At 46.3% G+C, this 17,633-nt stretch overlaps 1 protein-coding gene across 9 annotated transcripts in view; it reads right to left on the bottom strand.

Annotated features, from left to right (window-relative positions):
- Positions 1–17,633, bottom strand: part of LOC119389723 (ephrin type-B receptor 2) — a 301,549-nt gene that overhangs the window by 20,808 nt on the left and 263,108 nt on the right. For 8 of the 9 annotated variants that reach the window (XM_037657088.2, XM_037657091.2, XM_037657090.2 and 5 more), the window contains exons 3-7: positions 13,227–13,658; positions 10,993–11,224; positions 5,060–5,215; positions 2,817–3,119; positions 1,822–2,118 (exon numbers count right to left, since the gene is read on the bottom strand). In XM_037657088.2, the coding sequence (XP_037513016.1) occupies positions 1,822–2,118; positions 2,817–3,119; positions 5,060–5,215; positions 10,993–11,224; positions 13,227–13,658 (1,420 nt within the window). The remainder of the gene's footprint in view (positions 1–1,821; positions 2,119–2,816; positions 3,120–5,059; positions 5,216–10,992; positions 11,225–13,226; positions 13,659–17,633) is intronic. The other variant, XM_037657093.2, reaches the window with a different exon arrangement.

Raw genomic sequence — 17,633 nt, 5'->3', positions numbered from 1 at the left:
CCAGCTAATATTGATCTCTGCCCTTTGTGCATGAATGAAATGTATCTCTTTAGATAATATACTTACGCCTTGTGATCCAATTTTTAATTTCAAATTATCATCTTTACATGTGAAATGTTACTAATTGAACTGCCTTTTTTCTGATTAATAACTATTTCACCCCTAACACAGTGTCGATTACTTGTTTCAAGCATCAGTGGTTCTGCCCAAGTCCACTTCTTAATTCCAGATTAAGTTTTAATACCGGAGGTTGTTCTTTCATGCATGCTGCTATTATTCTTCCCAGCAATGTTTTTTTTAGACTGGATTTACATATGGAGAGATTACACAATGATCAACTTTGCTTTCTAAGCGGAGTTATATCCACATGCAGGAGTAACTAGTACAAGAAATATGTTATTTAGACATATGTAAAAACCCTTGCTGGTTGATATAAAGTAAATTCAGGGCAGAAAAATGGGCGAGTTGGTACTATTGGTACTATAAGTTAATGCCTAGAACCGCACTACTTGAGATGGACATAACAGAAAAGGGACCATGTGCTGTCCCTTCTTTTCTATGTCCGTGCTAAGTCGCGCTGTCTCAGCCGTGACGTGATGTAGCTGATTCCATCACCAACAATGCGCTAGTGCAAAAAAACGCCAGGCCTGCGCTGAAACCGCAGCACAGTCACAGTGAAAGCTGGAAGAGCGGCGTTTCTAGAGCCTGTTGTAAGCTCTCTTGGGGCTACAATACAAGTAGACTAGAAAGGTACCCACTACGCCATAAATCACAATTTTTGTGAAGTTGGGAAGCACCTACTAAGCCATTATTCGTCATTCTGCAGAGAAGCGAGGCACCAGCTACACGTCTGTAAGGCATTATGTGCACTTTGTTGACGCGACGACTGATGACGATGAAGAATTATGGCTCAGCCCTTTGTAATGGGTTGGAAGCTTTAAACAGCCCACCAGTTATGTAATTTGCATTGGGTGACGCCCGCTCGCTATTTCCCTCCCCCGTCATGCTGTATAACATACGTTGACGGGGGGGGGGGGGGCGCGAAGAACTTTACTGAGACCCCGAGGAAATGGATAATGCGCTCATGGGCTTTCTTGGCAACCAATCCAAGTGCACTTGCGAGGAACCCACTACGCTATAAAGCATTGTAATTTTACTGAGACCCCGAGGAAATGGACCTGCGCTTATAGGCTTCCTTGGCAACCAATACAAGTGCACTTTCGAAGAACCCACTACGCTATAAATCATTCTAATTTTTGAGAAGTAGGGCAGCAGACACTGTGCCATTTTTCGTCATTTTATGGAGATCCGTGTTACGTGCTAAACGCATGTAAGGCATTATGCGCACTTTGTTGATGTTGTGCCTGATGACGATGAAGAATTATGGCAGAGCCCTTTGTAATGGGTTGGAAGCATTTCACAACCTACTCGTTGCGCAATTTGCATTGTGTGACGCCTGGTTACAGAATTCGCGTTGTGCGACGCTTGGTGCTTATTTTACTCTTCTACCACGCTATATTGCATATGCTAATGTGGTTCCTTCCCGACATGAAGCCTGTATAGGACCTTTTTTGCGAAGCAGTTTCAAGCACCGGCATGGCTCAGAGGTTGAATACTGGGCTCCCACGCAGAGAGCCCAGGTTCGAACCTCGTTCCATCCTGGAATTTTTTTCTTATTTAGTTTTTTTTTCTTATTTCGATCGATACTGGTTACGGACACCGGCGGCGGCGGCAGCGGCGGACAACTACGGCGCCAAAAAACGGCCGGTGAAATGATCTCATAACAGCTTTCGCTGTAAAACAAAAGCAAGAATAGCTGACCTGGGCTGTGGGTGTACTGGCCAGTGGTCAGGAAAACAGTGTCACTGTACTCTCCGAAGCCACGCGTCGTCTTGACACGCACTTGAAAGCCATACTCGGTTCGTGACCGCAGCCCAGTGACAGCGAGCTGCAGCTTGTGTGACTGCAGCACGGTCTCATTCTTGGCCCACTTTCGTGGGAAGTAACGGACTTCATAGCGATCAATCTCAGGAAACGGGTCTTGTGGTGCATCCCATGCCAGTAAAACTTCAGTGCTTTTGATGGCTTTAGCACGGACATTGGAGATCACTGTTTGAACTGCAAGAAGTAAAAGAAATCAAGAAGAAAAAAGTCAGCATGTGCATCTCTTCGCATACAATTCGAGGCTTTCAGTGACTAGGTGGAAATGTTGTGCGATGTCTAAGACGTGAATGGTAACTGTAGTTCTATTACAAATATGCAAAATAAAAGTTACACAAAAGGTTTGGATGAATGAGGTGTCTAGCGCAAGCCGGTGTTTTGCAACTACGATGGCTGCCACTATTGCAGTTGCGAAACGTATGCTTCCCAAGTATCAGTCATATGCTTCCCAAGTATCAGTCATATACTTCCCAAGTATCAATCACCCAAAAGTGTGCTTTTAAAAGACTATTGTCCTGATGTTGTCCGAACACAGGGCAAAGAGCACTGATCAAGAACCGTAACCAGAATGGTCTTTTTTAATGCCAGACTTCTTTACATGCTGATCTATATTTAAATCATTCTCCTGTTCATCACAGTATGATTAAAACACAATCTAGTCCCCACCACACAAATTCTACCGATTAAGAATTTTCTACAGAAATCAGGGTAGAGAAAGCTTAATAACTTTGTTCTGAAAGGACCTTCGCCAACTGATAGTCGACTTGTGCCAGAACGCTGACTCTATTAACAAACTTCCACGTTGTTCCCTTTCACATATGACCCATAAGTATGTGAAGTGCAGAGAAATATGGAACACACAAATTTACACGAACCTGATGCATCAGTCTTGACTGTGATTTCCGCGAAGTGGCCCTTGTCAAAGCCAGAGACACCGTTTTCAGCGTAAATTTGGAAACGATAGGGAGTGACTGGACGCAGTCCCGTGATGGTGACGCTGGTCTCGTTGAAACCCTGCCTCGATGGTGAGAAAACGACGCTTGGGCTGCAGGTCTCACACACGACGCGGTACGTTGTGTCTTCACGGCCACCAAGGTTGGCCGGTGGCTGCCACGTCAGGGTGACTGACGACTGATCCACGCAACTTGCACTGAGGTTTTGAGGGGCTCGAGGAGGTTCTGCACAAGAAAAACAGTGATGTGTCAAAAAGACAACCTCGCATTGTGGTTTCAATTCTTCAGTGACAAAGACGTTGTGAATTTTGTTTTCAAGCTGCTGCTGTAGCTTGTATGCAGTTGTGAGCATTGTGTGAGGTAATGGGGTGAATTCTAAACAAATAATTTGGGATCACAGAAACACACTGCGTGATTTAATTAAAGGGCTCTTTTCAAAGATGTTTCTTGTGCAGGGAACTTCATAAGATCATACTGCCATCTCCATAAATGTCACATGAAGATCACCTAGTCACAACGCTTTAGTAGTAGAAAGCAGGAAGTCGCGCTACAGAGTATGAATGGCCAAATATAAGGTAACATATCTTACAAGGTGCCTGCATGAGCTACATATATGCACACTGCACATAAAAACTGTTTCATGAACAAATGTAACAACAAACTGTGCAACATCTAACTCATTAGCATTCATTTTCCGTAACACATCTCTTATTTCTGGTTTATACGTTATCAATAGTGAAACAAAGAAAAGAACTGATGTTCTGTTTACATTTTCAAATCTGACTTGCTTATTGGTGACTACTACCAAGCAAAAAAAAGTATCATTCAAGAACACTAAGAGTTTGGTATGTTGACATCGCATGAGAACTGCAGTCACCAGAGTAAGATGTTAAAGGCTGTGAAAAGTCTCACATCTACAGCTTTCTGGAATAGCACAACTGTGATAGCAGGCCTTTCCACATAAGCTGGACTACACGGGTCACTAGAGTGATGGTGCCTGCCTTTCAGGGGCAAAAAAAGATAGAATGACTCCATTCCACTTGTATTTCTTTTTGTGTCTTCCAATAGTGTGACACACCATTGAAATCACAACTGGGATAGCCTGGTTGTGAGCTGAGGAGAAGGAGAAAGGTGTAAAATCTAGCAAACAGAATCCTTAGATCATACTGTTTCTGGCGCATAAATATTCAAAGAAAGTGTGCTTGTGCTACTCCCGCACCTCTTCTATTTCGAAGTGTCATTTCTTTCCTTTTAAGAGTATAATTTCCAATGTGGAAAATCCCGCTTCCGGAATTTCATTGATGGGCAAATGCACATCACATGGAGATTTTCAGACCCAAAATCTGGTGTGGTGTCTCTACTATTGGTACTTTCACTCGACATAAAGCTAACTTCCCTCCCTGTGCCCTTCCTACCAACTCTCTCAGCTATTAACAGAGTTCACACATACTCACTATCCTTAACTATACAAAGATCTGGAATTCATAAGGATTCATCACTATAATTTGTTGCTTCAGTGAACCCACATTATGTAAAGACTAATGCATCAAAGTATACAAAAATAATTATTGTAGAAATATTGGAACAAGAGCCTATAAGTGCTGCAACTGCAGTGCTTCAGCTAACATGGGAATGGTGGGTAGGTAGTAAGCGTATTCACCTAAATTTTATCATTTTTGAAAAAACGCGTTACAAGTGCATCTCCAAAAATTATGCATGCACACAGAAACTTATTTTACTCACGCATTCAGAAAGATTGTGACTATGTGAAAATTTAAGGATAAATGAAAGTAAATGACACTTCAAAAACGCCTGAAGCCATGCGTGCATCAGGCTTAAACAAATTCATTCATGTACAGTGGCACTCAATACGAGTTGCAACACGGTGGCCATGGTTGAAGGGGCCCCAAGCCTACACTGTAACACCGGCAAACATGAAATTGGTTTTGAAAATACCAGCAGTCCAAACAGTGTTTACGTCATTGGTTGTTTTGTATGTCAGTGCCACCGTGCAGTGTTGGTGCCGCTTTGATCACAGGCAGCATGTTGCAGCTCATATTTGGTGTGACTGTACTACCCACAATTCTCGTGTCAGCAGCACCATACTTCCCTCTAGTAGTTTTAGTAGGAAACACTTTGTTAGAGCAGATATGAGGGAAACTCACGCGTGCAAGGCATAGTCTTGGGATCAGTGGGAGATCTAAAGTAGCGCTCTTTGCAGCGACATTCCGTGGAGCCCGGTTGTGGGGCAACGCTGAATGAAGGGCAGCGCAGGCAGGGACCATCACCAGAGCTTGGCTTGAACGTGCCAGGAGGACACACTAAAGCAGCAGAGAGGGGCCACAGCACAAGAAGCAGTTAGGCGCTGGCAGCGAAAAGCAGCTGGTTAATGTTGGCAAGCACACACAGTAGCCCAACAATGAAGACACACACGAGGAAAGTTTGTTACAGCAAGCTGAGCACAAGGTAGAGTGCACGCAATGAATGCCAGACTAAGAATGACTCACAACAAGCAACGAATAAAGGAAGGAAATTTTTGAAGGCTCGCTTCTTTGTTTGGCACAGCCTTAATTAAGGTCACAACAAGCAGCACACCATATATGCTGGGCAATGAGCACTACAAAACTCGGTCCCATAAGGAGATGTAAAGGATGAGTGAGAAAAATCTAATGAAAATTTCAGTTCTATAGAGGAATGCTGCAGATTTAAAAGCTATAAACTGACTGCTTTTTACTAGTGCAGATGAACATTCTGCATGATTTTGATCGCACAGATCAATAGGTAAGTTGATTGTTTAAGAGATTTAATAGAAGACCAGTATTAGGCAGGTCAGTACATTAGTGTTGGTTCACAATGCTGAACCTGCTCAGGTCGTTCAAGAGAGCTTAACCTTATCGTCTGCACTGTCATTTTTGTCTGAATAGTGCACTTGAAAAAACAAACAAAAGTGCACATAAACATAAAAACCCTCATTGGTATTATAGGACAATGTAATATGGAGCAAGCTCTATTCTTAGTTCATATTACGAAATGATTTTATAAACTGAGCCCCAGCCGTGCAGACAGTCTTGCATTACAGTCGTTTTATGTGAAGAAAATCAGATAGCAAAGTCTTGGCTATGAATAATCCTGGTACTCCTCTTGTTCGTGTTCCAAGTTGACAACAACAACAACTGAAGAACGAATGGTCTACAGCAGCAAAATACATGCAATGGGGAATATGAAGCGCTGGCAAGAAGTTCATTGTAAAGAAGAACATCGAAGCAAAACAACGCTTCATCATTTTGCTCCCTCTCCAACACACATGCAAAAGTCCTCACAATCACCTACCAACAAACAAACATCAAAGCTGCAGCGAGTGCACCAACACAAACACCAGTATAGCAAGGACAGGGATCTGCTTTCAGAAGCTTGTAAATGTGCCGACAACGAAGAAAATGGTGGAGAAAAAAAAAGAAGAAAGATCAGGAAGTGGGGAATTAAGGAAATGCCATATAGGGACACGAAGATGCGCGCGAGAAAGCGAAAAGTAATGAGAAATGTACAGAATGGGGGCGAAAAAAAGAGAGAGAGAGAATGACTAAATAACGCCCCACACCAGAGATATCTCTCCGAAACAGCGTGGTGGCGGTAATGACCTCGCGGGAGCGAAAATGAGAGATGAGAGAAGCTCGCGCACCGAGCGAGAAATAAGAGCTTATGGGGAGAAGAAAAAAGAAAAAAAATATTAAAGATAGAAGGAGACCGCGAAATGACAGCGGTGAGGGTGAGATAGGGCAGCCCGCAACGACGAAGTCAATGCGAACCGAGAAACACGGAGGAGGAGAATAGGAGAAGGGAGAGGAGGAAAGATGATGAAACGAAAACAAAAACACCACTTCCTGGATATACGGGCCAATGAGGGGGCGTTACCGGGAACGAGTGCGTCTGCGTGCTGATATTTCTTCTTCCACTCCTTAAAGGGGTCATGAACCACTTTTCCAAGTAATGATCTAATGGCCTCAGTATCGGAGTGTACTGCCTCCCGAATCGATTGCCGCAAAAATTTCTCGAATCCGTCAAGAATCAGCGGAGTTACGGGGGTTTGGCGCACGCTCCCAGCGCTTTCTCTCTTTTCTCGTGCCGGCGAGCGCACTGGAAGCTAGACAGGGAGGGATGGCATGGGGGAAAGAAGTTACGCCAGCGCGCGTCATGAAACGCGATCGCTCTCCCGCTGTGATTCGCTTGCGCGAGTGCGGCTACCGTGTACTGAGGAGTGCGGCGCCGGCAAGTGGTGGCACCCCGCGGCAAGAAGCGCATCTGATCCGAACGCCGCTCTCGATTTACGTCGGCTATCGGCCAATAAGCATGCTATGTCTCTTGCTACGTACAGCGGACAGACGCCCCGCCCACGGACGAGAGTGAGAACCGGCCTCTGTTTGAAAAGAGGGTGCCTGGGGAAACGGCAACTTCGCGCTCCGCTTGTGGCCATTACGCGGCGCGCACGACTGTAATATTTGGCAGAGCAGTTCATAGCCGTGTCAGCTTTCCGCAGGATGTGTTTTTTCAATCAGCCCAAGGGGTGCTTCATGACCCCTTTAAGGCGACCGTCTAAAGCAGCTCTCGGGGGAGACGCGAGGATCAGGCGGGAAGACAGGGAGGGGGGGCTCAGGAAGCACGCGGCGTTTAACGAAGAACAAAAAAAAAATGCGGGAAGAGAGGAAGTTGGGAGGAAGGAAACAGACGGAAATGCCTGGTGGGTCCCATTGCTCCTCTTTTCTTCGCGAAATACGAGAACGGTAAGAGGAGACAGGGCACGGGCGCGCCTTATCGACTGCTCCTGTTTACCGACGGATAACACCGAAGCACGGCGGTGAAGCCAACGCGGCAGTGGCGCAACAGTTATCAGCCACGCTCCTGGATCCTTATACGCCAGGGCCGTGATACCCAGTTATTTTTCGCGGTTCTCCTTATCGCTCCGTACAACCCTTGCTGCGCGCCCGAGGTTCGGTGCAGCGAGCTTCGTGTGGAAATGGGATAACTTACGCGTCGTAAACAGAATCCTTTCCCAAGCTTCTCTCTTAAACCTCCGCAACTCTTCATTCGCAACCTTCTTTCCCTCTCATCAGGCACACACACACGCGCGGCGTTTATATCAGCAGCATTTAAAGGCAGCAGACTCGGCTTCAACGAGCGGAAGTGAACGTGGCACACCGAAATATATACGCGGTGCTAACCAATTAAACTTATTTTTGATGCCTTCACGGCGGAAGTGCAGGCCTCTCTTTCAGTGACTCCAAGAGTCGCGATCGTTTTTCAAGTTTCTTTAGAGGGGCCGGGAAAGTTACCGAGCGCTTTTTCAACACTATAGAAAGCGCATTAACGCACTGAGCGCGAAATTTCAACTCCGGTCGAGGCGCTTAAGCAAGACCAAGAACCTTTAGGCTTTCAACACTGAAAGTGTTTACGTTGGAGATTGTGAAAAAGAGAGACTGTGAGAGAGCGGCTTGGTGTAAAGATTCCATTTTTAAAAAATGCGGCTGTTCTAAATTTTTTGTGCAGGTGTGTTTCATTACGCTGATGCGTCTCGCGGCATACGTATACATTACGCAATTCAAATATGAGAAAGAAAGAGACATCCGGCTTCCTGGCAGCAGAAAATCACAAAAAACGAGGCTTACTGACATGGCGGCTATATAAACAATCGTTCTCAATTGCGCATTTTGATGCAGAAAAACTAAAGCATCGCAAACAATAGGGGTGACAGGAAGTTGAGTTTTTCTACTAGCCAATCATAAAAGAAGCAAAGAATAATAATAATAAGCTGATGACACGAGAACAACATAGGAGAAGTTCAAAAAGCAACAGTGTTGCGAGATTAGAATATTAGCGCTGTTTTAATAGGAAAAAAAAACGGTAAATATAAGGTATGATTGCAGATACGAAGGCGCTGACTACATGAAAACTGGGAAGTACGCATGCGAACGGCGAACGTAGCAAGAGGGAAAGGAAACTGCGATGTCATCATTTATAACCAGACGAAAGAAGTAAACGGAAAGCCCCTTACACCGGTTGTCGCCATCGTCGTCACTGCCGCGGTAATGTTACGCCAGTCTAAAGCAAATGGCCCGAGGAAACTGCGCGCGGTTGGCAGCCAAAAGTCGAGAGATGTGGCGTCTGTTGTTATCGCGCGGGAGCGCGCTCCCTACCGCGCGCCTAGAAATTTTGGTCCGCACTGGCGTTTGCCGTAAAGACATCCCCATTCCTAGGCTGCCGACACAACTTCTCTCTCTCTCTCTAAATTGCCAAATCGCGCACGCGGCGGGCAACAGCAATGTTGAGCTCTTTCCAGCTACTGCCACGAAATCGCAAGAACGATGTCGTATTTCATCTACCCTCCCTTAACTGCCCTCGCACGCCAGAGCGAACCCCGATGGTCGTTAAGAAGAAGAGGAAGCACAAAAAGAGAGATAAACAGAGACACGCTTTTGAGGCACGGGTCGCTACGAGACACTAAGGCGCTCAGTGTCGTTTTGAATATGTCCCGGAACGCCACGGTGGGCCAAGTTTAACAATAACAATAACCATAAAGCTGGCGGCGGTTGAAAACGGCGTTACTGGGCAACGTTGACTTGAGCTAAACGCGCGCGGAACGCTACATTACCGGATTAAATGGGAACGGCAGAAACAAAGTCGGCTGCGTCAGATTTTTCTACAAGTGTTCTGTCCGTACGTTACTGTATGTAGGTAGCACAGACGACGCCATTCCTGTAGGCGCGCTTGTGTTTTGAGAGTGAGAGCGGTCTACGTATTGCGGTAGCGACTTCGAAATCGGAAATACAAAAAAGAAAAGCTACGTGGACCTCAAGAGAAATCCCATAATTTACACCAGCACAGAAATTACTCTTCTCAGCGCTGTAGGTAAACTTGTAGCAACCGCTTGATGTCACTGTAACTTTCAATCAAATAATTCTGGAAACACCCGCGGTGCTCAGACATTCACAACGGCGAGCACGCTCTAGGTACACAGAATGCAGGTAATATCATCTGCAGTGCGTTCGTAATGCACAAAAAATGCGACTTTATAAAGGCAACGGCAAGGGAAAATCACTCGAGATTCTAAAGCTTGCGTACGCTACCGAACCGTAACTTACAAAGTGTGACCGCCTGCAGAGCGTGCTTTGCCACATGCAGAGTATTCGTGTGGCGAAGCAGCCTCAACGACGCGAAACAAGGAGGAATAGGTAGCAACATTGCGATTTGAGCGAGAATAACAAAGGTTATTAAATGTCACTCAGTCAATTATGTTGCATGCATTAAAAACCAAAAATGTCTTCTCTCGGCGAAAGTTTCCAATCAAGTCAGGGAGAAGGCTGACGGAGCTCTGCGATTACTGAAGGTAAGAAAACAGGAACTCAGAGGTTCGACGAGCGAGAACGTCTCAAATCACCGAACGATTTCTAGCCCGCATACGCAAATGAAACTGCATATTGAATATCTGCACTACAGAGGATGCGGCTTGCTGCTCGGAAGCCGGTTGCATGGCTGTTACTCCACGTTAAGCTCTGCGGTTTATCGACACCATCCATGCCTGGCGTTTTATTTCACTGAACTAATCGCTTATTGCGAAAAGAAACGTATCACAGTTTCGCGACAAGAGCGAAGCAATGAATGCGACAGCAACAAACGTGAATGCTATACGAAGTAAGGCGAACAGCTATCCCTTTTGGATCCGATCTCTGCGTAACTCTACAAAACGCTGGTGTAAAGGAATACGGCCGTTCCAGGAACCGAAGCGATGTTGTGCTGTCTGTAGTCTTAACGCGAAGTGGTGAATGTACAGTACCTACAAGAATATACGAGCCGTCTGCTGATGTCTGCCGAGATAGCGTGCGCGCCAATGCTCGCGATCGCGCCCTTTTGATCAAAGTTCGCAGTCGCTGATCGAACGATGATGCACAGAGCGATGTTATCGATTTGGACTTTATACGGAACACGACGGCGACGGCAACGCCGACGGTAAAAACCCGCCGAGAGATTCCACATAATTGCTATCGCAATAAAACACGAAGCAGGAACGAGATGTGCACGTTACGGGTGAAAGGGGGCAGCTACTTACTCTGGCAGGAGTTTCCAACGGCCCGGTAACCAGGAATGCAGGCGCATCCGCCCGACGGGAGCGTCCAGTTGCCATCGCCCTTACAGAGCATGCGCGGTGGCGAGCCGACCACGCGGGCGTTGGCCACGCACTGGCCCTCAGCCGTCACGATGGCAGTCACCTCGCTGGCCGTTGGCGTCTCCGGGAAGTGCGCCAACGACGTGGTCACGTTAGGGCACACTATGTAGTATACCTGGACAACATCGACGTGCGCGCAAGTCGCAGGTCAACAATTTATGCGCAGCGAAACGCGCTGAGCACGCGCTACGTTCGTAAATGTGTCGCAAAGCAAAAGCAATTATATCTCATTGCTCACACAGTTAATACCGGCATCACACGGTGCACTGCTGATCGTGATTAAGCCCACCAGGATAAAAGTTTTCAACAGTGATTGGCTCCCTTCTGCAGCTTGCGTAAAGGATCCAATCACGATCAAGAATTTCAATCCGGATCAGGCCCGATCGCGATCGAAAGTGACCATGCGACACTGGTATAAATTCGCCCTCTCACGTGCAAGTAATATTGAAGTACTGCAAAATCGCCCCCAAGTTAGGCAAAGGCGAAAAGGTACAGTTTGAATCACACTTATCTAAAGCGGTCGAGAGGACGGTTGTCGACGCTGGCGCCGCGCCGTATGGACTATGCAAGCTCGCGTTAGCTACAAGCGTCTATTCATGCTTGCATACTGGCATAAGAACCTAGCATGCGGTATGATTATGTCCGGTATCGTTACGGTGACGGTCTCTGCATATCCTTGCTAAAAACGGCAGCTGAAGTGGCCGGCTGGCCGCTCTAGACAAGAGTGATTCAGACTGTACGCCCACAACGTGTTCACTTTAAGGCACCACATGAAGTACTACGTATTTAAATGCAAATGAGATGGCGCCTTCCTAGTAACAGTCTAAACCGCCTGAGCTTAGTATCGAAAGTGAAAAAAAAAGATACAAACTACCTCCTGCCCCAATTGTGGAGAAAAAAAAGTCTCGCACCCGAATAGAAACAGCCAAAACTGACTACGCGGAAAAGGCTATTGCGTCTTATCGCAGGCAGATTACAGAGTATATAGCAATTACATAATTATTGGGAGGAGGCACGCCTCGACTTAAAAAACTAAAAATGAAAGGTATAACATCGAGAGGTCAGGTGTACCCGATTAAAAAAGAAAACAGTCTCGCTGCAACTCTGCTCATAATTTAGTTAAAAGGCCTCGTTAGGACAACGGAGGGGCTAAATTAAAGGGAGAGGAAAAAAACTAAAGAAAAGTTTAAAGTAGGTACGCTAAATATGTCCACCAAAAGAAGTAGTAACGATAAAAGCGTCTGCCTCGGTTTGCACTGCAATTAAAATATGCCTTCCGCTGCTCGGCTCCGAACCTCTAATTACGTTTACAGATTCAATTACCATTAATACGTCGTCCTCGACCCATGCTCAATCCCAGGGTCGATGGAGTTTTCTTTCTCGTTGTTTTCTCAAATTTTATCTCATTAAAATTTACAGCGCACCTGCAGCGCTGTGTACATTAATCCAATGATTTAACCATTTCTCGCGAGAAAGAAAATAAAAATATGAGTGAATGAAAGTTTTTTTTTTTTTTTCCTGCGCTTTTCCACACAATCGATAACGACCGCGACTTAGGATCCTGATATGTTCCTTGATATGTAGCGAACACAGAACTGAAGAAACACGCGTAAGTTGGCACGTGCATTTGCTGTACAGTTAAAACAACGACTCGACGATGTCACTGAAGCGCTACGCGTAAGTTGCAAAGATGTCTGTGTGCTTAGATTTATTTAGGTTCACCCTAGTGAAATCCAGGTGGTCCAAATAATTCGGGAGTCTCCCACTGCGCCGTGTATCATAATTAATCATATCCTGGTTTCGTCCCGCAAAACCCTTGAATCTTAATTCTGAAGACAGTGTAGGGCTGGGCTTCTCACCCTACATATTAAGGCGAAAGCCTTAGATGCCTCATCTAACGCGAAGAGTGACCGTCGGGGTCAACACGAGTGATGCAAAAAAATCATCACGCGATGACGTCACTACATGAGGTCATAGATCGCCAAAAATTTGTGGAGTCGTCATGACGTCATACAACGCGTTACGTCACAAGATGACGTCAACACATGACATGACATCCCGGAGGCAGAGCGAAACCACGCTAGGTACAGAAAGCTTTCGCCGCGACGTTCACTCACCTTGACGGCGATGAGTGACAGGCAGGCGCCCTGATCGCGGAAGGCGAAGTAGACGCCCTTCTTGGTGACCGGCACCGACCGGACCTCCGTGTTGATGATGACCTCGGCGTTGGACGTGAAGCGGCCTTCGTCGGCCGCAATCCGGTCCACGGGCTTGTACGACTCCGGCTCCCAGGGCGGCGGTTCGCGCGTGGCGGCGTCGAACTCGTAGTAGAGCAGCGAGAAGGTCTCCTTGCACGAGAGCGCCATGCCCGGGAACAGGTTGCAGTCGCGCATGCTGAACTTGACCTCGACGTATATGCGGTGCGCGGGGCCCCGCTCGATGAACGGCGTCCATAGCCAGTTGTTGACGCTGTCGTAGGCCACGTCGCAAACCACGTACGAGCGCCAGTTGATGCCCTGCTCGAAGTTGGTGAAGCTCTCCTCCACCCACTGCGACGGGAAAAAGAGAGGCACAAAGAAAAGCGTTTACAGACGATCTCTTACGTAAGACGTACGAGCACCGCCACCTCGGGCTGTTAAATGATTGTTAGCTTATTTTTGTATATCGCGACGTCAATTAATAGGGTCAGGAAACGTCGAATGTAATACCCAACCGTTTTCATGTGTACACGTCCACCGCAGCGCTGTTCGTTTAGTTGTTAGAGATACAAAACGGCAAGGTTAACAATGGCGGCACCGAAACTCATCCGTAAGAAAGTCTATAGAAGGCCACTAAGAAGCGCGCTAAAGAGTCGTAAAATACTAACGTTAAATATACACGAGTAAAAGAAACCGAGTGTGATTACGAAGGGCAAGCGTATGTGTGAAGTAGGAAGGAAGGAAAACAGAAAAAGGAGAAGGCAGGGAGGTTAACCAGAAACACTTCCGGTTGGCGGTGCGGGATTGCACCACAAATCAGAGGCACTACAACGATTACGTGCAGAACGAGATTAAGCGAGGAACGTAGGCGTGTATTGCAGCAACCGAAAGAAACAAAGAGGGAGAGAGAAACGAAGTGGGAGAGGCAAGAACGTTAACTAAGGATGCGCTGGTTGGCTGCTCGACACTTTCAGTGAAGGAATAATAGATAGAATGGATTAAAATACCCTAAAAGGCGCGCGGTGTCTAGTAACCGGTGTCTAGTACAACTGAGCGTGACCGTTTGATGAATAATACACAGTTAATGCGTATGTTTAGGTTGACACGTCGACACGGTGAGTGCGAAAAGCGCAGTGTCTATAGGTGCATAAAACAGAGGAGCAGGGGGGGTACCATTCTTGACACCTTCGTTCCGACTAAAAAATGATTAAAAAGATGACAAATCTCTCGTTCAATACCAGCATCGCCGCACCAATGCCGTGAAGAGGCGATACGGAGTTGATGTCCGGGGAAAAAATGTGCAGTAAATTAAAGACGGAGCAGCTAGTCTTGATAAAAGCAATTTCGGAAATGCTCAAGATTATAAAGATAAATGAAGAGGCTGTGCGCGGTCACGCCATTATCGGCTTCTACGCCGCGGCAAAATTCTGGCGTAGAAATCATGCGGGCAGCCAGACAACGCAAGATTTCGATTACAGTCACCTTCTGTTCTTAAAAGAAACCCCACACAGGAGCAAAAAAAAAAGAAGTAAACAACGGCTGAAGCCCGTCATCTGTTTCAAAATTGCCTGCATAAGTAAGACTTCGGGACATAGTAGATAACGTCAGAGCCTCCCTTCACTGTCAGAGCAACCGGCATTGTCAGAATTCACGCGCATTATTAGCATAAAAATATAAATTGTATCCAAGGGATGGCACCATACAGAGAAATACGAACAAAATAAAGAGCTTTCAGTGCCGATATCTCTTTCTGTTTTATTTTATTTTTTTTTCCTCCCGTATGCACTGGCGTTTCCTTTCTATGTACGTTACGATGTCTCCATTTTGTTTTTCGTCATTTTTTTTTTCGCTAACAGAGGCAGAACGACACTTTCATAAAGAGTGTCTCAAGCAGGGACTATGCAAGGCGACAGACGTGTCAAGAGCGGCCCCAAATGAAATCAGTGACAGCCGCGCCAAACGAAGCAAGCCCGCCTTGTCGTCTAGGGAAGCAATGAGCGAGCGAGACACACGAAAAAAAACTGAAACGTACAAAAAATAAACATATACACATTAAGCGCCTGCCTCTTCAAAGCAGCAGCGGCAAACTGGGCGTTTGGAGATGCACGGAACTTGAAATGAGATAAAAAACAATAAATAAACGAACGAAAAGCGAAATCGGGCGAATCGAAGAGATAAATAAATGAACGCGTTGCGACACACTCGAGTAGCGAGGCGCGCGCCACGCGAGAATTACCATAATTTCAATCCCCGTGCGCGCGTTCCTGGGGAAGACGACGAAGCAGTTTGGGGGTTGTTACAGCAGCGCCAGGCGAATTCAATAACACGTGCCCGGCGAAACGACGTGGAGAGAACCGTTCATGTACGAGCGAGAGCACGAAAAAGAAAAAGAAATAAATTAATCGTAAAAAGAAAGTGACTAAAGAAAGGAAACGAGACGACTTTAGCGGGAGTATCGAGTAAAACTGATGAGACAGTTTTCTAAAGCGCTGAGGGGGAACCGTGTATGAGAGGCGGTGCGCAAGGATGAGAAGGAGAGAGAGAGAGAGAGAATTAAAGGCTTATCGCGTTCGAGCAGGAAATGACGTCCTGTCTGCTTCACCGCTAAGAAAGATATTAGGAGTAAATTTTTCCAGCCACTCTTGTCTATATTGAGCACCCTCTATAACGCCTCTGGCTGCCGGTTATAAGCGTGACGTTTCTCTGCCGGTTGACGTCAGAGGAAATTCTGCAGCGAGTTGCCGGCTGTCACGGCGTCGAGAAAGGGGAGGCAGTGAACGTTATTTTGCTACGCGCGTGTCTTTGAAGCTAGAACGCCTAACTGCAGTCTGAGAAGGAGAAGTTTCCACAAGCGCTCACGAGCGGTAAATGGGATGTGAATTCGATACTGGCGCGCATTTCCCGGGAGCCTGCGGCGGTCGTAAGGAAAGACAAATCGAAGCGCGCGCTAACGATGGGTTACGAGCTGAAGGCAATTGTTATCGCGAGTTATAATTCATATCCAGGCCAGGCTGCAGGTCGAAGATATTTCAATAGAGAGCGTTGCTATGTTTTCGCAAATGCAGATTGTACTAGACGACATTAAGGGGAAAAAAAAGGTGTCGGGTGCCAAATGTGCTCACCTCTGCTTCCTTTACTTAGCTATAGGGCGACAAAAAAGAAAGAAAGAAGAAGAATTTACAGAAACGAAAAGGCATCCAGTAAGTAATTCATATATACTTCATGCGTATTAATTAAACAAAGTTTGACCTTCAATTTGAAATTTGCCTTTAAAAACTAACCGGTTCTTGGCCAATCCCCCAGTGTGGGTATGAGCCACAGCTTCTAGGGTCTACTCTACTCTACCACGACTAATGGACTGGCGGCGCGATGTGACACTGTGACGTCACAAACTACGAGGTTGACAATGTATCCGTATCTGACTTGCACGTTGCTTTCCAATACTATCGTTTTTAGCGGCGTTGAAATGAAAGGGAGTATGACATACAAGAGTACGCAGAACGAAGAAAATCGCAACATGGACAGGTATTAGCGAACAAAATGTAAGCTTCAGACTTGAGATTTATCGCCGATCTTCGCACAACATTTAACGTGATACGGGGTCGACGCGAAAATATCATGAATCTCGGCACGTATACTACAGAACTGGTTACCGCATGCCACGCTGCAGCATTTTGCGGTTGCCGGCGCGGAAGGATGGGCAGTTCCACAAGCACACGTAATAGCCACTAATCCTTAACCGAATGTTCAGCTCTAAATAATTTAGATTTAACCACTAATTCTTAACCGAATGTTCAGCTCTAAGCGATGTAGATTCCTGCACACTTATTTTCAAAGTCATGCTTTGAGCGCTAGTGATTTACTGCACAGCCACAAGAGAACCGCGCTACTGGCGACGCTGTAAGTTATCAATTCAATATGAACCAACTAGTCCACGAGAAAGTTTCATTGTTTTTATAGGGCTTCGTCTGCTAAGTTGGTCAACTGCCTTTCTGTAGCTTCGCCATTTCCCGATTACGCATTGATACGAACAGAAATCAATTTACAACTTGTAGGTCAAACATGAGGGCCTCCTTCCTTCTCGTGACCCTAGTTGTAGACTTTACTCGAGATACGAAACACCGCTGTCTGAATCTACAGGCGACAGCAAATAATGATCTCCAGTTAAGAGAGTTAAGACAAACTTCAAACTGTAGCGTGGTTTGACGCTTGACTGTACATATGGAACCCCACTACTTTGATTTTGTCCTGCGCAGCTCTACAAGCGTCTGCCGATAAGAGCCAAAAGGGAGCCTCGCCCGCCCGCCCTTCCGCTCTTCTTCAGAC

Source organism: Rhipicephalus sanguineus, chromosome 4, assembly GCF_013339695.2.
Source record: "Rhipicephalus sanguineus isolate Rsan-2018 chromosome 4, BIME_Rsan_1.4, whole genome shotgun sequence".
In the NCBI taxonomy this organism is placed as follows: domain Eukaryota; kingdom Metazoa; phylum Arthropoda; class Arachnida; order Ixodida; family Ixodidae; genus Rhipicephalus; species Rhipicephalus sanguineus.
The sequence above is the reverse complement of the archived record's forward strand: the minus strand, read 5'-3'. Positions and strand labels throughout refer to the sequence as shown.